General features: G+C 66.4%; 3 protein-coding genes across 5 annotated transcripts; 1 reads left to right on the forward strand and 2 right to left on the reverse strand.

Moving 5' to 3' along the window:
- Nucleotides 1-213: 213 nt before the first annotated feature.
- Nucleotides 214-6,290, reverse strand: RARG (retinoic acid receptor gamma). The gene is made up of 8 exons (XM_015850402.3): nucleotides 6,041-6,290; nucleotides 3,677-3,825; nucleotides 3,414-3,555; nucleotides 2,720-2,877; nucleotides 2,385-2,561; nucleotides 2,099-2,303; nucleotides 1,811-1,969; nucleotides 214-1,459 (listed from the first exon to the last, which is right to left on the reverse strand). Exons 1-8 carry the CDS (start codon nucleotides 6,204-6,206, stop codon nucleotides 1,320-1,322), a joined length of 1,296 nt encoding a protein of 431 aa, XP_015705888.2. The 5' UTR covers nucleotides 6,207-6,290; the 3' UTR covers nucleotides 214-1,319.
- Nucleotides 6,185-11,260, forward strand: SLC61A1 (solute carrier family 61 member 1). Of its 2 annotated transcripts, none has more exons than XM_085534183.1 (2): nucleotides 6,185-6,316; nucleotides 9,750-11,260. In XM_085534183.1, the coding sequence occupies exon 2, from the start codon at nucleotides 9,774-9,776 to the stop codon at nucleotides 11,115-11,117; it is 1,344 nt and encodes a 447-aa protein (XP_085390309.1). In that variant the 5' UTR covers nucleotides 6,185-6,316; nucleotides 9,750-9,773; the 3' UTR covers nucleotides 11,118-11,260. The 2 variants fall into 2 exon arrangements, with proteins under 2 accessions (XP_085390309.1, XP_015705889.2); XM_015850403.3 differs by lacking the exon at nucleotides 6,185-6,316 and adding an exon at nucleotides 8,986-9,032.
- A 270-nt stretch (nucleotides 11,261-11,530) lies between these two features.
- LOC107306971 (uncharacterized) lies at nucleotides 11,531-14,839 on the reverse strand. Of its 2 annotated transcripts, XM_032441637.2 has the most exons (4): nucleotides 14,680-14,839; nucleotides 14,268-14,529; nucleotides 12,604-12,691; nucleotides 11,531-12,509 (listed from the first exon to the last, which is right to left on the reverse strand). In XM_032441637.2, exons 2-4 carry the CDS (start codon nucleotides 14,523-14,525, stop codon nucleotides 12,232-12,234), a joined length of 624 nt encoding a protein of 207 aa, XP_032297528.2. In that variant the 5' UTR covers nucleotides 14,526-14,529; nucleotides 14,680-14,839; the 3' UTR covers nucleotides 11,531-12,231. The 2 variants fall into 2 exon arrangements, with proteins under 2 accessions (XP_032297528.2, XP_085390322.1); XM_085534196.1 differs by lacking the exon at nucleotides 14,680-14,839 and having other exon boundaries at nucleotides 14,268-14,673.
- Between the last annotated feature and the right edge of the window lie 118 nt (nucleotides 14,840-14,957).

Here is a 14,957-nt window from a genome sequence, read left to right on the forward strand (position 1 = left end):
GGGGTGACCCCACGATGTCGGGGGGGGGTCATAGGCCACCCCCTCCTGCCCCCGTGACCCCACGGAGTAGCTCCATGTGCCCCCCCCCCGATGATCCCGTTGTCTCCAGGGAGGTTTCCCCACTCCCCCATTATCCCCAATGCCCCGGGGGTGCCCCCTGTCCGCCATTATTCGGGGGGGGCTGCCCTGTCCCCGAGCACCACGCGTTCCCCCTTTGTTTCCATCACTTTATTTTGCAAAAATAGAAAAGCCCCGACCCCCCCCCCCGGGATGGGGGGGCTGTAAACATGGCGGCGGGGCCCCCCCCCGGAGGGGGAGGCAGCTCGGGCACAATGGGGGGGAGGAGGCGGCAGGGGAGATGTAAACGCAAAGGAATAAATAACGGGGGGGGGGGGGAGGGGGAAGTGCTGCCCCGTGGGGGCACTCCCGGGTGTAGTGTAACAGACTGGCCCCCCGAGCCCCAAAATGGGGGGGTGGGAGGGGTTGCTCCAGCACTGGGCGGGGGGGGAGGCAAAAAGACCCACCCACCCAAACCCAGAGGGGCTGTAGGTAACAGATAGGAGGGGGGGGGGGAGGGGGCAATCTGGTCCCGGGGGCAACTGCGGCGCCCCCCATTGTAAGTTGCCCTGGGAAGGAAGACAGGGGGACAGACGACAGGGCCCCCTCCGCATTGCGTTATCCTATGGCTTAGGACCCCCCCACGAATGGGGGAGTGGTAGTGGGGGGAGCATCGCATGCTCCCCCCTCTTTGGTCTCTATAGTGTTCTGTGCCCGAGGGGGAGAGGGGTGGTGGGAGGAACGGGAGACGGGGAGGAGTTGTGCCACCCCCTCCACCCCACCAGCATAGAAAAGCAGAACCCAGGAGCCCCCCCCCCACGACCCCCCACTTTATATCTATATAAAATCACCCAGCAATAAAAATGCGGCCCCACCTCGTACAGCGATTGGGGGGGGGCAGGGGGGCAGTCCAACCTGCATCCCCCGAACAGCCCCAAACTGGGGGGGGGCTGAGCGGGATACACCCCCCCTCCCTCCACCTCATCTCGAATAAATAAGGGCAGGGGGTGCCCCCAGCGGGCGTTCAGTTGCGGGGGGCGATTTCTGTCCATCGCTGCCCCCCCCTCCCGAAGCACTTTGGCATGAAGCTGAGGTGGGAGCACACGGGGGGGGGCCCAGCTTAAGGCATCAGCGGCATCGCGGGGACCATCCCCCGCCCCGGGCAGCTCCATCAGTCTGCGGAGCCCCCCCATAAGCAGAGCGCTGCGGGAGTTGGGGGGGGGGGCTGGAAGGCAGCCGAGGGGGGGGGGTCCTCCCCTGGCCTAGGGCGAAGCGGGGGCTGCGGAGGGGTCCGGGGGGGGGGATTCCTCCTCGAACATCTCGGGGTTCTCCAGCATCTCCCGGATCAGCGGCGGCATCGGGCCCGGGATCTCCATCTTCAGCGTGATGGCACGTTCTGCGCCTGGGGGGTGCGGGGGCTCCGGTCACCTCACATCACCCCCCCAAAACCCATCCCCAACCCTCGAGCTCCATCCCCGCCCTGTCCCTGTACGCTCTCCCCGTAAGATTTTCATTCCTCCCCATAAAATGAACCTCCTCCCCCACCCAGGACCCCCATGCAGCCTTCCCCCCCTCTCCCCCTCCCTCTACAAGCAGCAACGTGAGGAACCCCGGGCTGGGGGGGGGGGGGGGTGGCCACCTGTAAGTTCCCCACCCCCCAGCCCTATGATGATTCCCCCCTCAGGTCCCCGCTGCCAGGATCCCCCCCATCCCTCCTTCCATCGCCCCCCCCGCCCCCCAGGTCCCCCCGCACCCTTGGTGCTGATGCCGCGCAGGTCCGTGATCTTCATCAGCATCCGGGGGAACATGTGCGGCTTCGACGGCCGCCGCCGCCTCGCGTAAACCCGCAGCGCCTCCAGCAGCGGCTCCTGCAGCCGCTCCACCTGCTCCGGCTCCTCCAGGTCCTGCCGGTCTGGGGGGGGGGCAGAGGGGGGGTCACAGCCAGCCCCACATTCGGCAGCCCCACAACGCCCCCAGCCCCCATAGCCCCGCCTTCTCCCCCCCAGCTCCCACCCCCCCAATCCCGTCCCGCTGCCCCCACCCCCGCAGATGAGGCAGATGGCGCTGAGCAGCCCCGTCTCGGTGTCGTCCATTTCCAGCGGCAGCAGCTGCCCCGCGAAGGCGAACACCAGGTCTGTGAGCGGCCCGAAGCCGGCGTTGTGCATCTGCGTGCGGTTCAGTGTCAGCCCGTCCGAGAAGGTCATGGTGTCCTGCTCGGGGGTGTAGCGCGTGCAGATCCGCAGCATCTATGGGGAGACAACGGGGGGGGGGCTCAGCACTGAGCTCTGTGCACCCCACATCGCGCCCCACATCTCCTCCCAGCGCACCAGGATGTCCAGGCAGGCGGCTTTGAGCAGCGTGATCTGGTCGGCGATGCTGAGCGCGGTGAAGCCGGGCAGGCGCTTGGCGAACTCCACGATCTTGATGATGCATTTGGTGGCCAATTCACTGAACTTGTCCCACAGCCCCGGGTCCAACTGCACGCGGTGCTGAGCGCTCGAGCTCTGCGGGGTGGGGGGTGGGGGTGGACTGTCAGACCCACAGCGTGACCCACAGCCCCACAGTGAGACCCACAGCCTCACAGTGTGACCCACAGCCTCACAGCGTGCCCCACAGCCTCACAGCGTGCCCCACAGCCCCCCCGGTTCCCCCCTGCACTCACCATGGTGTATTTGCCCAGCTGACATAGAGATGGGAATGTCTCCTGGTGCGCCCTGCTGACCTTCTGGATCAGCTCCTCCAGTGCCGGGCTCAGCTCGGGGCCATCAGCTGCCTCCTCCTTTACCTCCTTCTTCTTCTTATTGCGGTCATTGCGCACGGCTGTGGGGGGGGACACCGTGGGGCAGCAGCATCCAGTGGGACCCCTCAGCATCCCTCCCATAGGGCTCCCCATGTCGGTGCTGCTGCCACCCCCAAGTCACAGCTCCATGCTGGGGGTGCTCCAGTAGTGCCCCCTGCTCCCATCCCTTCCCCAGGCGGTGCTTCCTCCCCCCCGGGGCGCAGGGACAGGATACGGCAGCAGCAGGATATCCACATATAGCACAGTGTGATGGGGAGACACACAGGGGGTGGCCCCGCGCTGCCCTCCAACCACAACGAGGGGTTGAGCACACGCTGCCCCATCCCCAGGGAGTGTGGGGACACCTGGACGGCCCCAAAGTGTCTGAGATTGGGGACACCCAAATAGAGTGGGGACAGCCATCCCAAAGCTCCCCATCCAATGCTCACAGCTGGGCACAGCCTGGAGGTGCTGAGGGTGGCAGGGGACAGCACAGAGGGCACATGGATGAGGCTGCAGCCCCCCATTGTAAGTGGCATCGTAAGGGCAGAGGCAGAGCCCCCCAACACACACACACCTTCCTTGGACATGCCGACGTCGAAGCACTTCTGCAGGCGGCAGAACTGGCAGCGGTTGCGCGTCACCTTGTTGATCTGGCAGTTCTTGTCGCGGTGACACGTGTACACCATGTTCTTCTGGATGCTGCGGCGGAAGAAACCCTGCGACCAGGGGGGGCAGAGAAACAGGGTGATGTGATGAGGGGGTGGGAAGGAGGTGCATGGGAGCAGGTACATGGCAGCAGGTACATGGGATAAGGCCATGCCCCCCTGCAGTGCCCACCTTGCAGCCCTCGCAGGAGCTGACACCATAGTGGTACCCCGAGGACTTGTCGCTGCAGACGAAGCAGGGTTTGTAGACACGCGGTGGTGGTGGCGGCGACGGAGAATTGGGCACCATCTCCTCCGAGCTGCTGCTCTGCGTCTCAGCACCTGGGGGGGGGCACAACGTGATGCCCCTCCCCATACAGCACCCCCACCCCAGAGAGCCCCCCCCAGCCCCACGGCGCAGCAGGTCAGGAAGTCAGGGGGGATGGGACACACTGAGGGATGCAGCAGTGCCAACCCTACAGTGCCAACCACGGACAGACCTGGGGGTCCAGAGACCCCCCTGTGCCCCCCGCAGCCATCTGAGTCCTGGGCAGGAAGTGCTTTGGGGGGGGGAGTTGTGTGCGTGTGTTTTTCAGCACGTGTGTGTGTGTGTGTGTGTGTGTGTGTGTGTGTGTAATGCTGAGTGTGCGCATTAAGAAAAGGAAGGGCCGGAACTGCCGAAGCAGACACAGCTCAGCCTGGCTTCGGTCTTGGCCCCCCCCACATTCCTGCTGTGCGCCGCCCCCCCCCCCAGACCTTCACTTTTGGGGGGCACAATTCAAGTCCATGGGGGGGGGGGGGAACCTCCTGCCCCCGCCCCCACCCTGCCATGTTGCCCGACAACAAACAGCCACCCCCCCCCACCCCCCCATCCCGAAACCCAGCCGCAGCCGCAGGCACGCACCACACCCTGCTGCACCCCCGCGCAGGCGCTGTGCCCACGGGGGGGCCGCAAGGCCGGGGGCGGGGGGTGCCTCCAGGGGGGTCCTGCATTGGGGGGGGGATTCCGAGGAGGGGCACCACTGGGGGGGGGGGGGGGGGGGGCTGGAGGGAGGGGCGTCTGATTCCGGGGGGGGGGGGGGGGCGGTTCTGTTTCTTGGCGGGGGAATCCTGACTCCTGGGGGGGCATTTCCAAGGTCTCCTACTTCTGTACAGGTCTTACACTCCATGGGGTTCTGCTTCAAGAGGGGGGGGCTCTCTATGGGCATCCTCCCCATCTCGGACAGCGTACAGAGGTGGCACAGAGCGCTGGGCTCTTCGTGCCTCAGTTTCCCCCCTTTATTCCAGGCAGTCCCCACATCGTCTCTCCCCTCTCCCCCCACTTCAGGTGCAGGCGAGGTGGGGGGCAGCCCCATAGGAGTTAACACCATACAGGGCTCAATGTCATACGGGACCACCGGGATCCCCCCCATCACCAGCACAGCCTGCAGGGTGGCAATGGGGCCCCCTCCCCAACAGCAGGCCCCAAAAGGGGCTCTGCACCCCCTGCACCCCCATCCCAATGGACGGGTGTGTGTCCCATATGGGTGTGCTCACAGCCCACACCCCCCCACCCCGCCCCACACACCCCCACTCGCACACCCCACATTTCCACACCCTCCCACATCACACACACACACAACCGGTTTCCACACCCCCCCCACGTCACGTCAGACCCGGTCACACACACACACACACACACACTCAGTGTCACAGCCTCACTCACACCCCATCACTGTCACCCTCACGGTGACACACAGCCCCTCACACACACACACATGTGACACGAGTCTCATGCACACAACACACACACTGAGCAGCAGCTCACACTCATTGCACACACAGCCCCGTTGTGGACACACAACTACTCACACTCAGGTCACCCCTCACAGCGCTCACACTTCACACACACTCACCCCTGGCACACCCGCAGCTCACACTCACACACTGCGCAGTGTTACACACACACACACAACTCTCACACTCACACACACACACTGACGGGCACACAGCGCCGCTCACACTCACATCTGTCCCTCACTCACACTCCCATTCTCACACACTCACACTCCCGTTCTCACACACTCAGGCTCTCACACACTCAGGCTCTCACACACTCACGCTCTCACACTCTCCCCCCGCACTGACTCACCCCGCCCCGCCCCAGCTCTGAATCACGGCCCCGGGCGGCCCCGCGGGCCCGGGCGGCCCCGCACCAACGCGACGGGACGGGACGGGACAGGACGGCTCCCGCTACGACCCCCACGGGTCGGACCCGTCCCCCACACCCCCCCTCTATAACCGCTGCCCGAACCCACGGCGCTCAGACCCCCCAAATCTGCGCGACCCGCACCGCCCGGGTCTCGAACCCGCGGCTCAAAGCCCCGACCCGGCTCAACCCCGACCCGGTTCGGCTCAGCCCCGAACCCCGCGGCCGCCCCCCTCCATCGCAGCTCCCTCCGCCCCGTCCCTCCCGTCGGGTCCCGACCCGGCCCCATCCATCTCCGCCGCTCCGCTCCCCGCTCTGCCCCCCTCCCCGCCCCGTCCCGTCCCGTCCCGTCCCGTTCCCGGTTCGCACCGTGCGTGGCGGTTCCGGTCCAGGCGCACGGCAGAGCCCCGCAGCGCGGCCCGTAGCGCGGCGCGCAGCCCGGCGCGCAGCCCGCTTTGCGCGGCGCGCAGGCCCCGCGGTTGGTCACGTCGTGCAGCCGCCGCGGGACCGGCAGCGCCTCCACGCAGTCGAACATCGTCCCGCGGAACCACCGGAGCCACGCGGCGCGGGACGGGCCCGCGGCGGCTGCGGCCCCAACCGGGCACGGCCCCGCCACGGCGGAGCCGCGGAGAGAACCGCCCCGGGGTGGGGATACGGGGACGGGGGGGTGGGGACGGGGAGGGGGCGGGAGGAAGAGGGGGGCGGGGACGGACGGAGCGGGACACGATGGGACGGGGAGCGGGGGGCGTCGGGTCGGGGACGGGGACGGGGACGGGGATGGGGACGGGGATGGGGATGGGATGGGGTCGGGGACGGAGATTGGGATTGGGATTGGGATAGAATGGGGATGGGGATGGGGATGGGGATGGGAACGGGGGGACGTTGGGGTGGGATGGGGATGGGATGGGGATGGAGATGGAGATGGGGACGGGGGGACGTGAGGCTATGGGGACATCGGGACGACGACAGAGGGACTCAGGGACGTGGACGTGGGGACGGGGAGACGCGGGGATAAGCAGGGACACGGGGACGAGGGGAAAGGGACGCGGGTGGCAGCGACGTGGCCACGGGGGGACGCGGATTGCGGGGACACAATGTGGGACACGGAGAGGAGGGAACGTGGGGGGACACGGACAGGGGGGCACAGCGTGGAACGAAGGTTTGGGGACACGCGGGGACGCCGGCACGGGGGGCGTGGGGACATCACGGACACGGTGTGACACGGCTGTAGGGATGCGCGGTGTGACACGGGGACACAAGGGGAGGACACGGGAAAGGACCATCAGACGCGCTGTGACGTGGGGACACGCGGGCACGGAGGAGGGCACGGATGCGGTGCACAGCGCTGAGTCCCACTCGTGTCCTCCTGCTGCCCGCTGCCCTCGGTGCGCGTCCCCCGCGTGTCCCGGTGCACCGCACGGCTTCCCGTGTCACTGCGTGATGTTACATGATGCTGCACGGCGTTGCACGGCACTCACACCTTGCCGTGCGGTCTCACAGCTCCAGGCTGGACGCGGCGTCCTGCAGTCCGCGGTTTGCACTGCGTTGCACGGCGTTGCACGGCGTTGCTTTGCACAGCTCCGTGCAGCGTTGCAGTGCACGCCTCCATCGCGGCCGTCACACGGTTTTGCACAGCGTGGCACGCCTGTGCACACCCCCAGCCCCGGGGTGTGGCGGGATGGGGGGGGGCTGTGCTGGGGCCCCGCTGCTGCAGCGCAGAACAAAGCCCCCATTGAGCTCAGGCGTTTCCACCCCAATTTTTTTCCATGATCGCATTCCCCCCTCACCCCCCGCCTGGGGAAGGGGGGGGGGGTGTGCAGGGAGGGGCGCCCCATGCGTGCCTCACACACGTGTGTGCTCACGCCTGCACGGGGCTGGTGCTCTGCTTGCACACGTGTGCCCGCATTGGCACGGACGCGGTTGTGCGGGGCTGCCCCGCGTCCAGTGTTTCACCCCCCCCCCGTGCCCACCCACCCCTATGGCCCCTGTGTCCCCTTCCCTCATGTCTCTGCCCCATGTCCTCAATGTTCCTTCTGTCCCCATATCCCCCGTGGTGTCCCCGTGTCTCTCCATGTCCCCGTCTTCCGTGTCTCCAATTATACCTGAAGTCCCCACGGCCCTTCATATCCCCCCATATCCTTCATATCCCCCCATATCCTCCATATCCCCCCGTATCCCCCCATATCCCCCCGTATCCCCCCGTCTCCATCACTCCACACTTTATTCTCCCCACGTCCCGCTCCCCCTCCCAGGGGCGCCCCGCGTGGAGGGGTCACACGAGGACGATGGGGTGGAGGATGGGATGAAGGGGGTGGGGACAGCAGCCTCCCTGCCCGGCCGCGTGCACGCGTGGGCACACCCACGTGAACCCCCCCGCGCTGCTATCACCCCCCCCCCCCCCAATACTGAGCCCCCCCCACTGAGCCGGCTTTGGGCTATAAATACATAAATACCGGCGGGGCACGCGGGGGGGGGTGGGAGGCAGCACCATGGGGCTGGCGTGGCATGGACAGCGGCTGCACAACCCCCCCTGTCCCCTGTGCGCTCCCCCAGAGGTCCCCCCCTGCTGCCACCCCCCATATTGCCTCCCCCCCTGTTGCCCCCTCCCTTGCTGCCTCCCCTCGGGTCCACCTCCCTGTTGTTCCCCCCCCTTCTGTCACACCCCATATTGCGCTGCCCCCTATTGCCCCTCCTCCTGCTGCCCCCCCCCGGGTCCCCTCCCCTGCTGCCCCCACCCCTGCTGCCCCCCCTCGGGTCCCCCTCCCTGTTGTTCCCCCCCCTTCTGTCACACCCCATATTGTGCCGCCCCTTACTGCCCCTCTTCCTGCTGCCCCCCCCCCTGCTGCGCCCCCCTCCCCTGTCCCCTCCCGTGCTGCCCCCCCTGCGGCTGCTGCCCCCCTCCCTGTTGTCCCCCCCCCCGCTGCCGTTCTCCCTGTGCCCCCCCCCCCCGTCCGTCCCGGTGCTGTTCCCCCTCGGGGTTCTGCCCCCAGTGCCCCCCCCCGCCCCGCCGCCCCCGGCCCAGCATCAAGTGACGCCCCCCCCCAACCCCACCCCGTGGGCAGGTGAGTGAGGGAAACCGAAGCACGGGGCGGAGGGGGGGGATTTGAACGAGAACCGGGGCGTTTGGTTCAGGATGCGCATTTGTACGAGGGCCGGGGCAGATGCACGAGGTATTTGCCCCGGGCTGGGGTATTTGCACGAGGACCGGGGCAATTGCACGGCGCCGGGCAAGGCCCCTTCACGTGACGTGCGCCAAGATGGCGGCGCCCATGGCGGCGATGGGCGGAAGCGGAAGTGGGCGTGCGGAAGTGGGTGTGCGGAGGCGGCGGGGCGCGCCGCCGCTTCCCCCATTGAGGAGCAGGTGGGGCTGGGGGGGCTGTTGGGCGGTATATGGGGCGGTATATGGGGCGATATATGGGGCGGTATATGGGGCGATATATGGGGCTCTGTGAGGCGCTATGAGGGTTTGGGGGGGTGTCTCTGTGGGGGTGCGGGGAGATGCTGTGTGTGCGGGCGGGGAGGGGGGGTGTCTCTTTTAGGGTCTCTTTGATGTGCTTTGGGTTTTGGGCGCTCTGTGGGGCTGTATATGGCACTGAGGGGTGAGGAGCGTCTGTGGGGCCAGGAGGGGCCGGATGGGTGGGAGCAGCGCTGTGGGAGCGGCCCCTCTGTGGGGCAGGAATAGGAGAGAGGTTCTAGGGATACGTGGGGCTGAGAGTGGGGCCGGGCTGGGTCAGTGTGTGAGGCGTGTAGGGCTGAGCTGGGGGTTGAGGGGTAAATGTAGGGACCAGGTTGGGAACCTGCACAGGGGACACGTAGGGCTGAGCTGGTGGCTGGTATGTGGGGTCAACGAGGGCAACGTGTAGGGCTGCAGTGTTGGGGATCAGTGCAGGGGATGGTTGGGGCTGTGGTGGGAGTCAGGGCTGGGTGTGTGTGGGGAGGGGGATGTGTGGGGCAAGCTGCAGGGATGACAAGGGCAACGTGGGGTCTCTGTGGGCTGTGGAACCCACAGGGCCGCCCTGCCCTCCATCTCCCCGGCCCTGCTCCCTCTGTCTGCTGACCCCCCGCCCGTGTCCCACAGCCCCGTGATGCCCGGCCCCACGCCATGCTGCTCGCTGCCTACACATCCCTGGCCGTGCTGCTGGCGGCCGCGCTGGGCCTGGAGCTGTTCTCCCGCCGCACGTCCAGCCCCGCCACCAACCCGGCCTTCGCCCGCTTCCAGCAGCGCTTCCTGCGCGCCTACCTGCCCGCGCTGGCGGCCGACTGGCTGCAGGGCCCCTACCTGTACAAGCTGTACCACCACTACCACTTCGTGGAGGGGCAGATCGCCATCCTCTATGTCTGCGGCTTCGCCTCAGCCGTGCTGCTGGGCCCCCCCGCCGTCTCGCTGGTGGATCGCCTGGGCCGACGCGCGTCCTGCGTGCTGTTCTCGCTGAGCTGCGCTGCCTGCTGCCTCACCAAGCTGTCCCGGGACTACCTGGTGCTGGCTGCCGGCCGCGTGCTGGGCGGGCTGGCCACCGCGCTGCTCTTCTCCGCCTATGAGGCATGGTACGTGCATGAGCACATGGAGCGGCACGACTTCCCCGCTGAGTGGCTGGCCGGCACCTTCGCGCGGGTGGCGTTCTGGAACAATGCGCTGGCCGTGGGGGCTGGCGTGGTGGCCACGGCCCTGGCTGAGTGGCTGGGGATGGGCCCGGTGGCTCCGTTCGTGGCGGCCATCCCGCTGCTGGCGATGGCGGCCGTGCTGGCACTGAAGGACTGGGAGGAGAACCACGGGCCGCCGCGCGCGCTGGCCAAGACGTGCGGGGACGGGCTGCGCTGCCTGCTGGCCGATGGGCGCGTGCTGCTGCTGGGCACCGTGCAGGCGCTGTTCGAGAGCGTCGTCTACATCTTCATCTTCCTCTGGACACCAGTGCTGGACCCGCACGGGCCGCCGCTGGGCATCGTCTTCTCCAGCTTCATGGCAGCCAGCATGCTGGGCTCGGCGCTGCAGCGCGTGGCCGTATCGGCGCGGTACCGCCTGCAGCCCGTGCACCTGCTGGCGCTGGCCGTGCTGCTGGCCTTCCTCTCGCTCTTCATGCTCACGTTTTCAACCGTGCCCGGGCAGGAGAGACCGTCCGAGTCCTTCCTGGCCTTTCTGCTGCTGGAGCTGGCCTGCGGGCTCTACTTCCCCTCCATGGGTTTCCTGCGACGCAAAGTGATCCCTGAGAAGGAGCGTGCCGGCGTGCTGCACTGGTTCCGAGTGCCGCTCAACCTGCTGGCCTGCCTGGGGCTGCTGCTGCTGCACGGCAGTGACCATCGCAGCGGTACACGCAGCATCTTCGCTCTGTGTGCTGCGCTGATGCTGCTGGCGCTGCTCGCTGTTGGCCGCCTCTTCACTGTTGGCCGCCATGACCCAGAGCTGCGGCTGCCGCCCCCCCAGGGACCCCCCGAGAGCCCTGAGCTGTGAGGGTGGTGCTGGTGGTGGTGGGGAAGTATGGCACAGTGGGAGCAGTGCATACCTCTGCAGCTATTTATGCTCTGTAAAGGAAATAAAGTGTTTCCGTAGATCCCCCACCTTTTCTGAGGGGGAGGGAATAAGGTGGCATTTGACATTTGCTGTTTGGCACCATGTTTTCATGCCATCCACGTTCAGCACCACAATGGGGCATTGCAGCCCCCAGGCCCTCAATGAGTGCCCATGTACAGGGTGGGTGCCCCCCTGCTGCCTGGGGTCACACGTGTGCCCCCCCCCCCCCAGAGTGTTTGTTGCGGGGGGGGTGACCTCATGGCAGTGCAGACGTTGCTCATTACTGCCCAAAGCACCAGGAACGTCAGTGCTGGGTGTGCAGCGCTGTACCCCATTGTGTGGGGGTCCCCGCAGCCCTAAATGTGGTGAATAGTGGGAATGGGGGACCTGTGGGACCTGAAATGGAAGACTGAGGGTCCTTGCAGGCCCTCTGGGGGTGATCTGCAGCCCCATAGTGTCCCAGCCCTGCACACAGAGGGGACGTGCAGAGCCCCATGGCTGCGCTCCAGCCATCACCCACTGCACAGACTCCCATGGGACCCTTAGAGGCCCTCTCACTCCTCCAGACCCCCTCCGTGCTCCTCAGAACCCCACTAGGAGCCCCTCAGGATCCCAGAATCCCTCCATATCCCACCGGACCCTCTGCAGCCCTGGGCATCACTAGGTGACCCCACCCACCAGGAACCCTTCCACACCCTGCAGCTCCAGAAACACCCCAGTGGGTGGAACAAATACAACTTTACTGCGTTGTTGCTGTTTGTTTTTTTTTAACATAAAACAACCCCCAAAAAAACAGGCTGTTTAACCAGCACATTCCCACCCCGACCCCACCACAATCCCATCCTGTTCCTATTCCCACCGCTATCCCCATCCCAATCTGGTCTTACCCCCCCATCCCATTCCTATTCCCATGCCATGCCATGCCATGCCATGCCATGCCATGCCATGGCATCCCATCCCATCCCATCCCATTCCTACTCCCATCCCATCCCCGCTCCCCCCATCCCATCCCATTCCTATTCCCATCCCATCCCAACTCCCTCACAGTCCCGTCCTACATTTGTTGCAGCAGATCGAACACCTCGGGGTCGAGCTGTGCGTGTTGCAGACAGTCTCTCAGCCGCGGGGCCGTGGCCGCAGCCCCCTCCCTCCGCCTCCAGTCCCGCAGCATCTCGAAGCTGCAGAGCGCGGTGCGGTGCGGGTTGTTCTCTCGGATCTGCTCCAGGCGGCAGCGCGGCAGCCCCAGGCACAGCACTCCCACCTCCTGCCACTCGTGGCCCAGCAGCTGCGCCACCCGCAGCAGGTCCCGCTCCGACAGCAGCCGGCCGCCACCTGGGGACACGGGGGGACGTCAGCGGGGAGACGCGGCTCCGAGCGAGTGTCCCGACCCGACCCTAAAGCTCAGCGCGTCCCAAAGCGCCCTCACCGCATCCGGGCGGGTCCGCGGCAGATTCTGGAGGGTCAACGACGACGTGCTGAGGGACACCAGCATCCTGAGCACCAGCACCGGTAACCTGCGGGACAGCAGCAGTAACGTGTGGGACAGCAGCGGTAACGTGCGGGACAGCACTGGTAAGGTGCAGGACAACACCGGTAACATGCAGGACAGTGCCGGTAACGTGTAGGACAACACCGGTAACATGCGGGACAGCACCGGTAACATGCGGGACAACACTGGTAACATGCAGGACAGTGCCGGTAACGTGTAGGACAACACCGGTAACATGCGGGACAGCACCGGTAACATGCGGGACAGCGCCGGTAACATGCGGGACAACACCGGTAACGTGTAGGACAACACCGGTAACATGCGGGACAGCACCGGTAACGTGCGGGACAGCGCAGGTAACATGCAGGACAACACTGGTAACATGTGGGACAGCGCAGGTAACATGCAGGACAACACCGGTAACATGCAGGACAGCACCGGTAACGTGTAGGACAACACCGGTAACGTGCGGGACAGCACCGGTAACATGCGGGACAGCACCGGTAACATGTGGGACAGCACCGGTAACGTGCAGGACAGCACTGGTAACATGTGGGACAGCACCGGTAACGTGTGGGACAGCGCCGGTAGCATGCGGGACAGCACCGGTAACGTGCAGGACAGCACCGGTAACGTGCAGGACAACACCAGTAACATGCAGGACAACACCGGTAACGTGTAGGACAATACCGGTAACGTGCGGGACAGCACCGGTAACATGCAGGACAGCGCCGGTGACGTGCAGGACAGCACCGGTAACATGCGGGACAGCACCAGTAACGTGCAGGACAGCACCGGTAACGTGCAGGACAACACCAGTAACATGCGGGACAGCACCGGTAACGTGCGGGACAGCACCGGTAACGTGCGGGACAGCACCGGTAACATGCGAGACAGCACCGGTAACATGCAGGACAACACCGGTAACATGCAGGACAACACCAGTAACATGCGGGACAGCACTGGTAACGTGCGGGACAGCACCGGTAACATGCGGGACAGCACCGGTAACGTGCGGGACAGCACCGGTAACGTGTGGGACAGCGCCGGTAACGTGCAGGACAACACCAGTAACATGCAGGACAGCACCGGTAACGTGCGGGACAGCACCGGTAACGTGCGGGACAGCGCCGGTAACATGCGAGACAGCACCGGTAACATGTGGGACAGCGCCGGTAACATGCAGGACAACACCGGTAACATGCAGGACAGCACCGGTAACGTGCGGGACAGCACCGGTAACGTGTGGGACAGCACCGGTAACATTCGGGACAGCACCGGTAACATGCGGGACAGCACCGGTAACATTCGGGACAGCACCGGTAACATGCGGGACAGCACCGGTAACGTGCGGGACAGCGCCGGTAACATGCGGGACAGCACCGGTAACGTGCGGGACAGCACCGGTAACATTCGGGACAGCACCGGTAACATGCGGGACAGCACCGGTAACATGCGGGACAGTGCCGGTAACATGCGGGACAGCACCGGTAACGTGCGGGACTGCACCGGTAACGTGCCACGGAGCGTCACCGGCAGCAACTCGCTGGCGACCGCCGGCCCCGCAGCGCCACCCGCCGTGACCCCGCAGCGCCACGCACCTGCTCGTGTCCGGCTCCGGGCAGCCGGTAGCGCTGGATCAGGTCGTGGCGGGGCAGTTTGCGCAGCACATCGGCGGCCACGTGCAGCGCCCGGCCCGGGAAGTGCTGCAGCAGCATCGCGCACAGCTCGGGCCGCGTGGCCGCGCGCAGCCGGTACAACGGCAGCTGCTCCTCCAGGAAATACTTGAACGTCTCGAACTGCTCCTCGGGCAGCGCCCGCTGCACCGACAGCAGCACCTCGCGCTCCGGGACGGACATGGGGCTGAACGGGGGCGGGTCACGGGTCGGTGCACGTCGGGATGAGCACACGGCGACCCCAACCGACCCGGCCCGACCGCGGGGGGTCCCACCCAGCGCCACGTGCCGCCCGGTTCCCGGTGTGTCCCCCCTCCCTCCCCCCGGTCCCGCTCACCGCGCGGGTCGGAACCGCGAGTTTCCCGCCGAGATCAGCCCGTGGTTACCATGGCGACGGGGGCGGGGCTTGTGGGTGGAAGGGGGCGGGGCCCGCTCTATCTCACACCCCCCCGCCCCCCATCGAGGCGCAGTTCCCCGCCCCGCCGCCAGGGGGCGCTGCAGCCGCTCGAGGCGGGGTCAAGCGCGCTCTCTGTACGTCGCTCACGCCCCCCATCCCGGCCCCGCCTCCCGATTCCGATTGGCTCAGCCTCACGTCCATCGGTAAGACGCTTCCGC

This window comes from Coturnix japonica, unplaced genomic scaffold, assembly GCF_054131305.1.
Source record: "Coturnix japonica strain WE unplaced genomic scaffold, WE-NBRP24 Scf078, whole genome shotgun sequence".
NCBI lineage: Eukaryota > Metazoa > Chordata > Aves > Galliformes > Phasianidae > Coturnix > Coturnix japonica.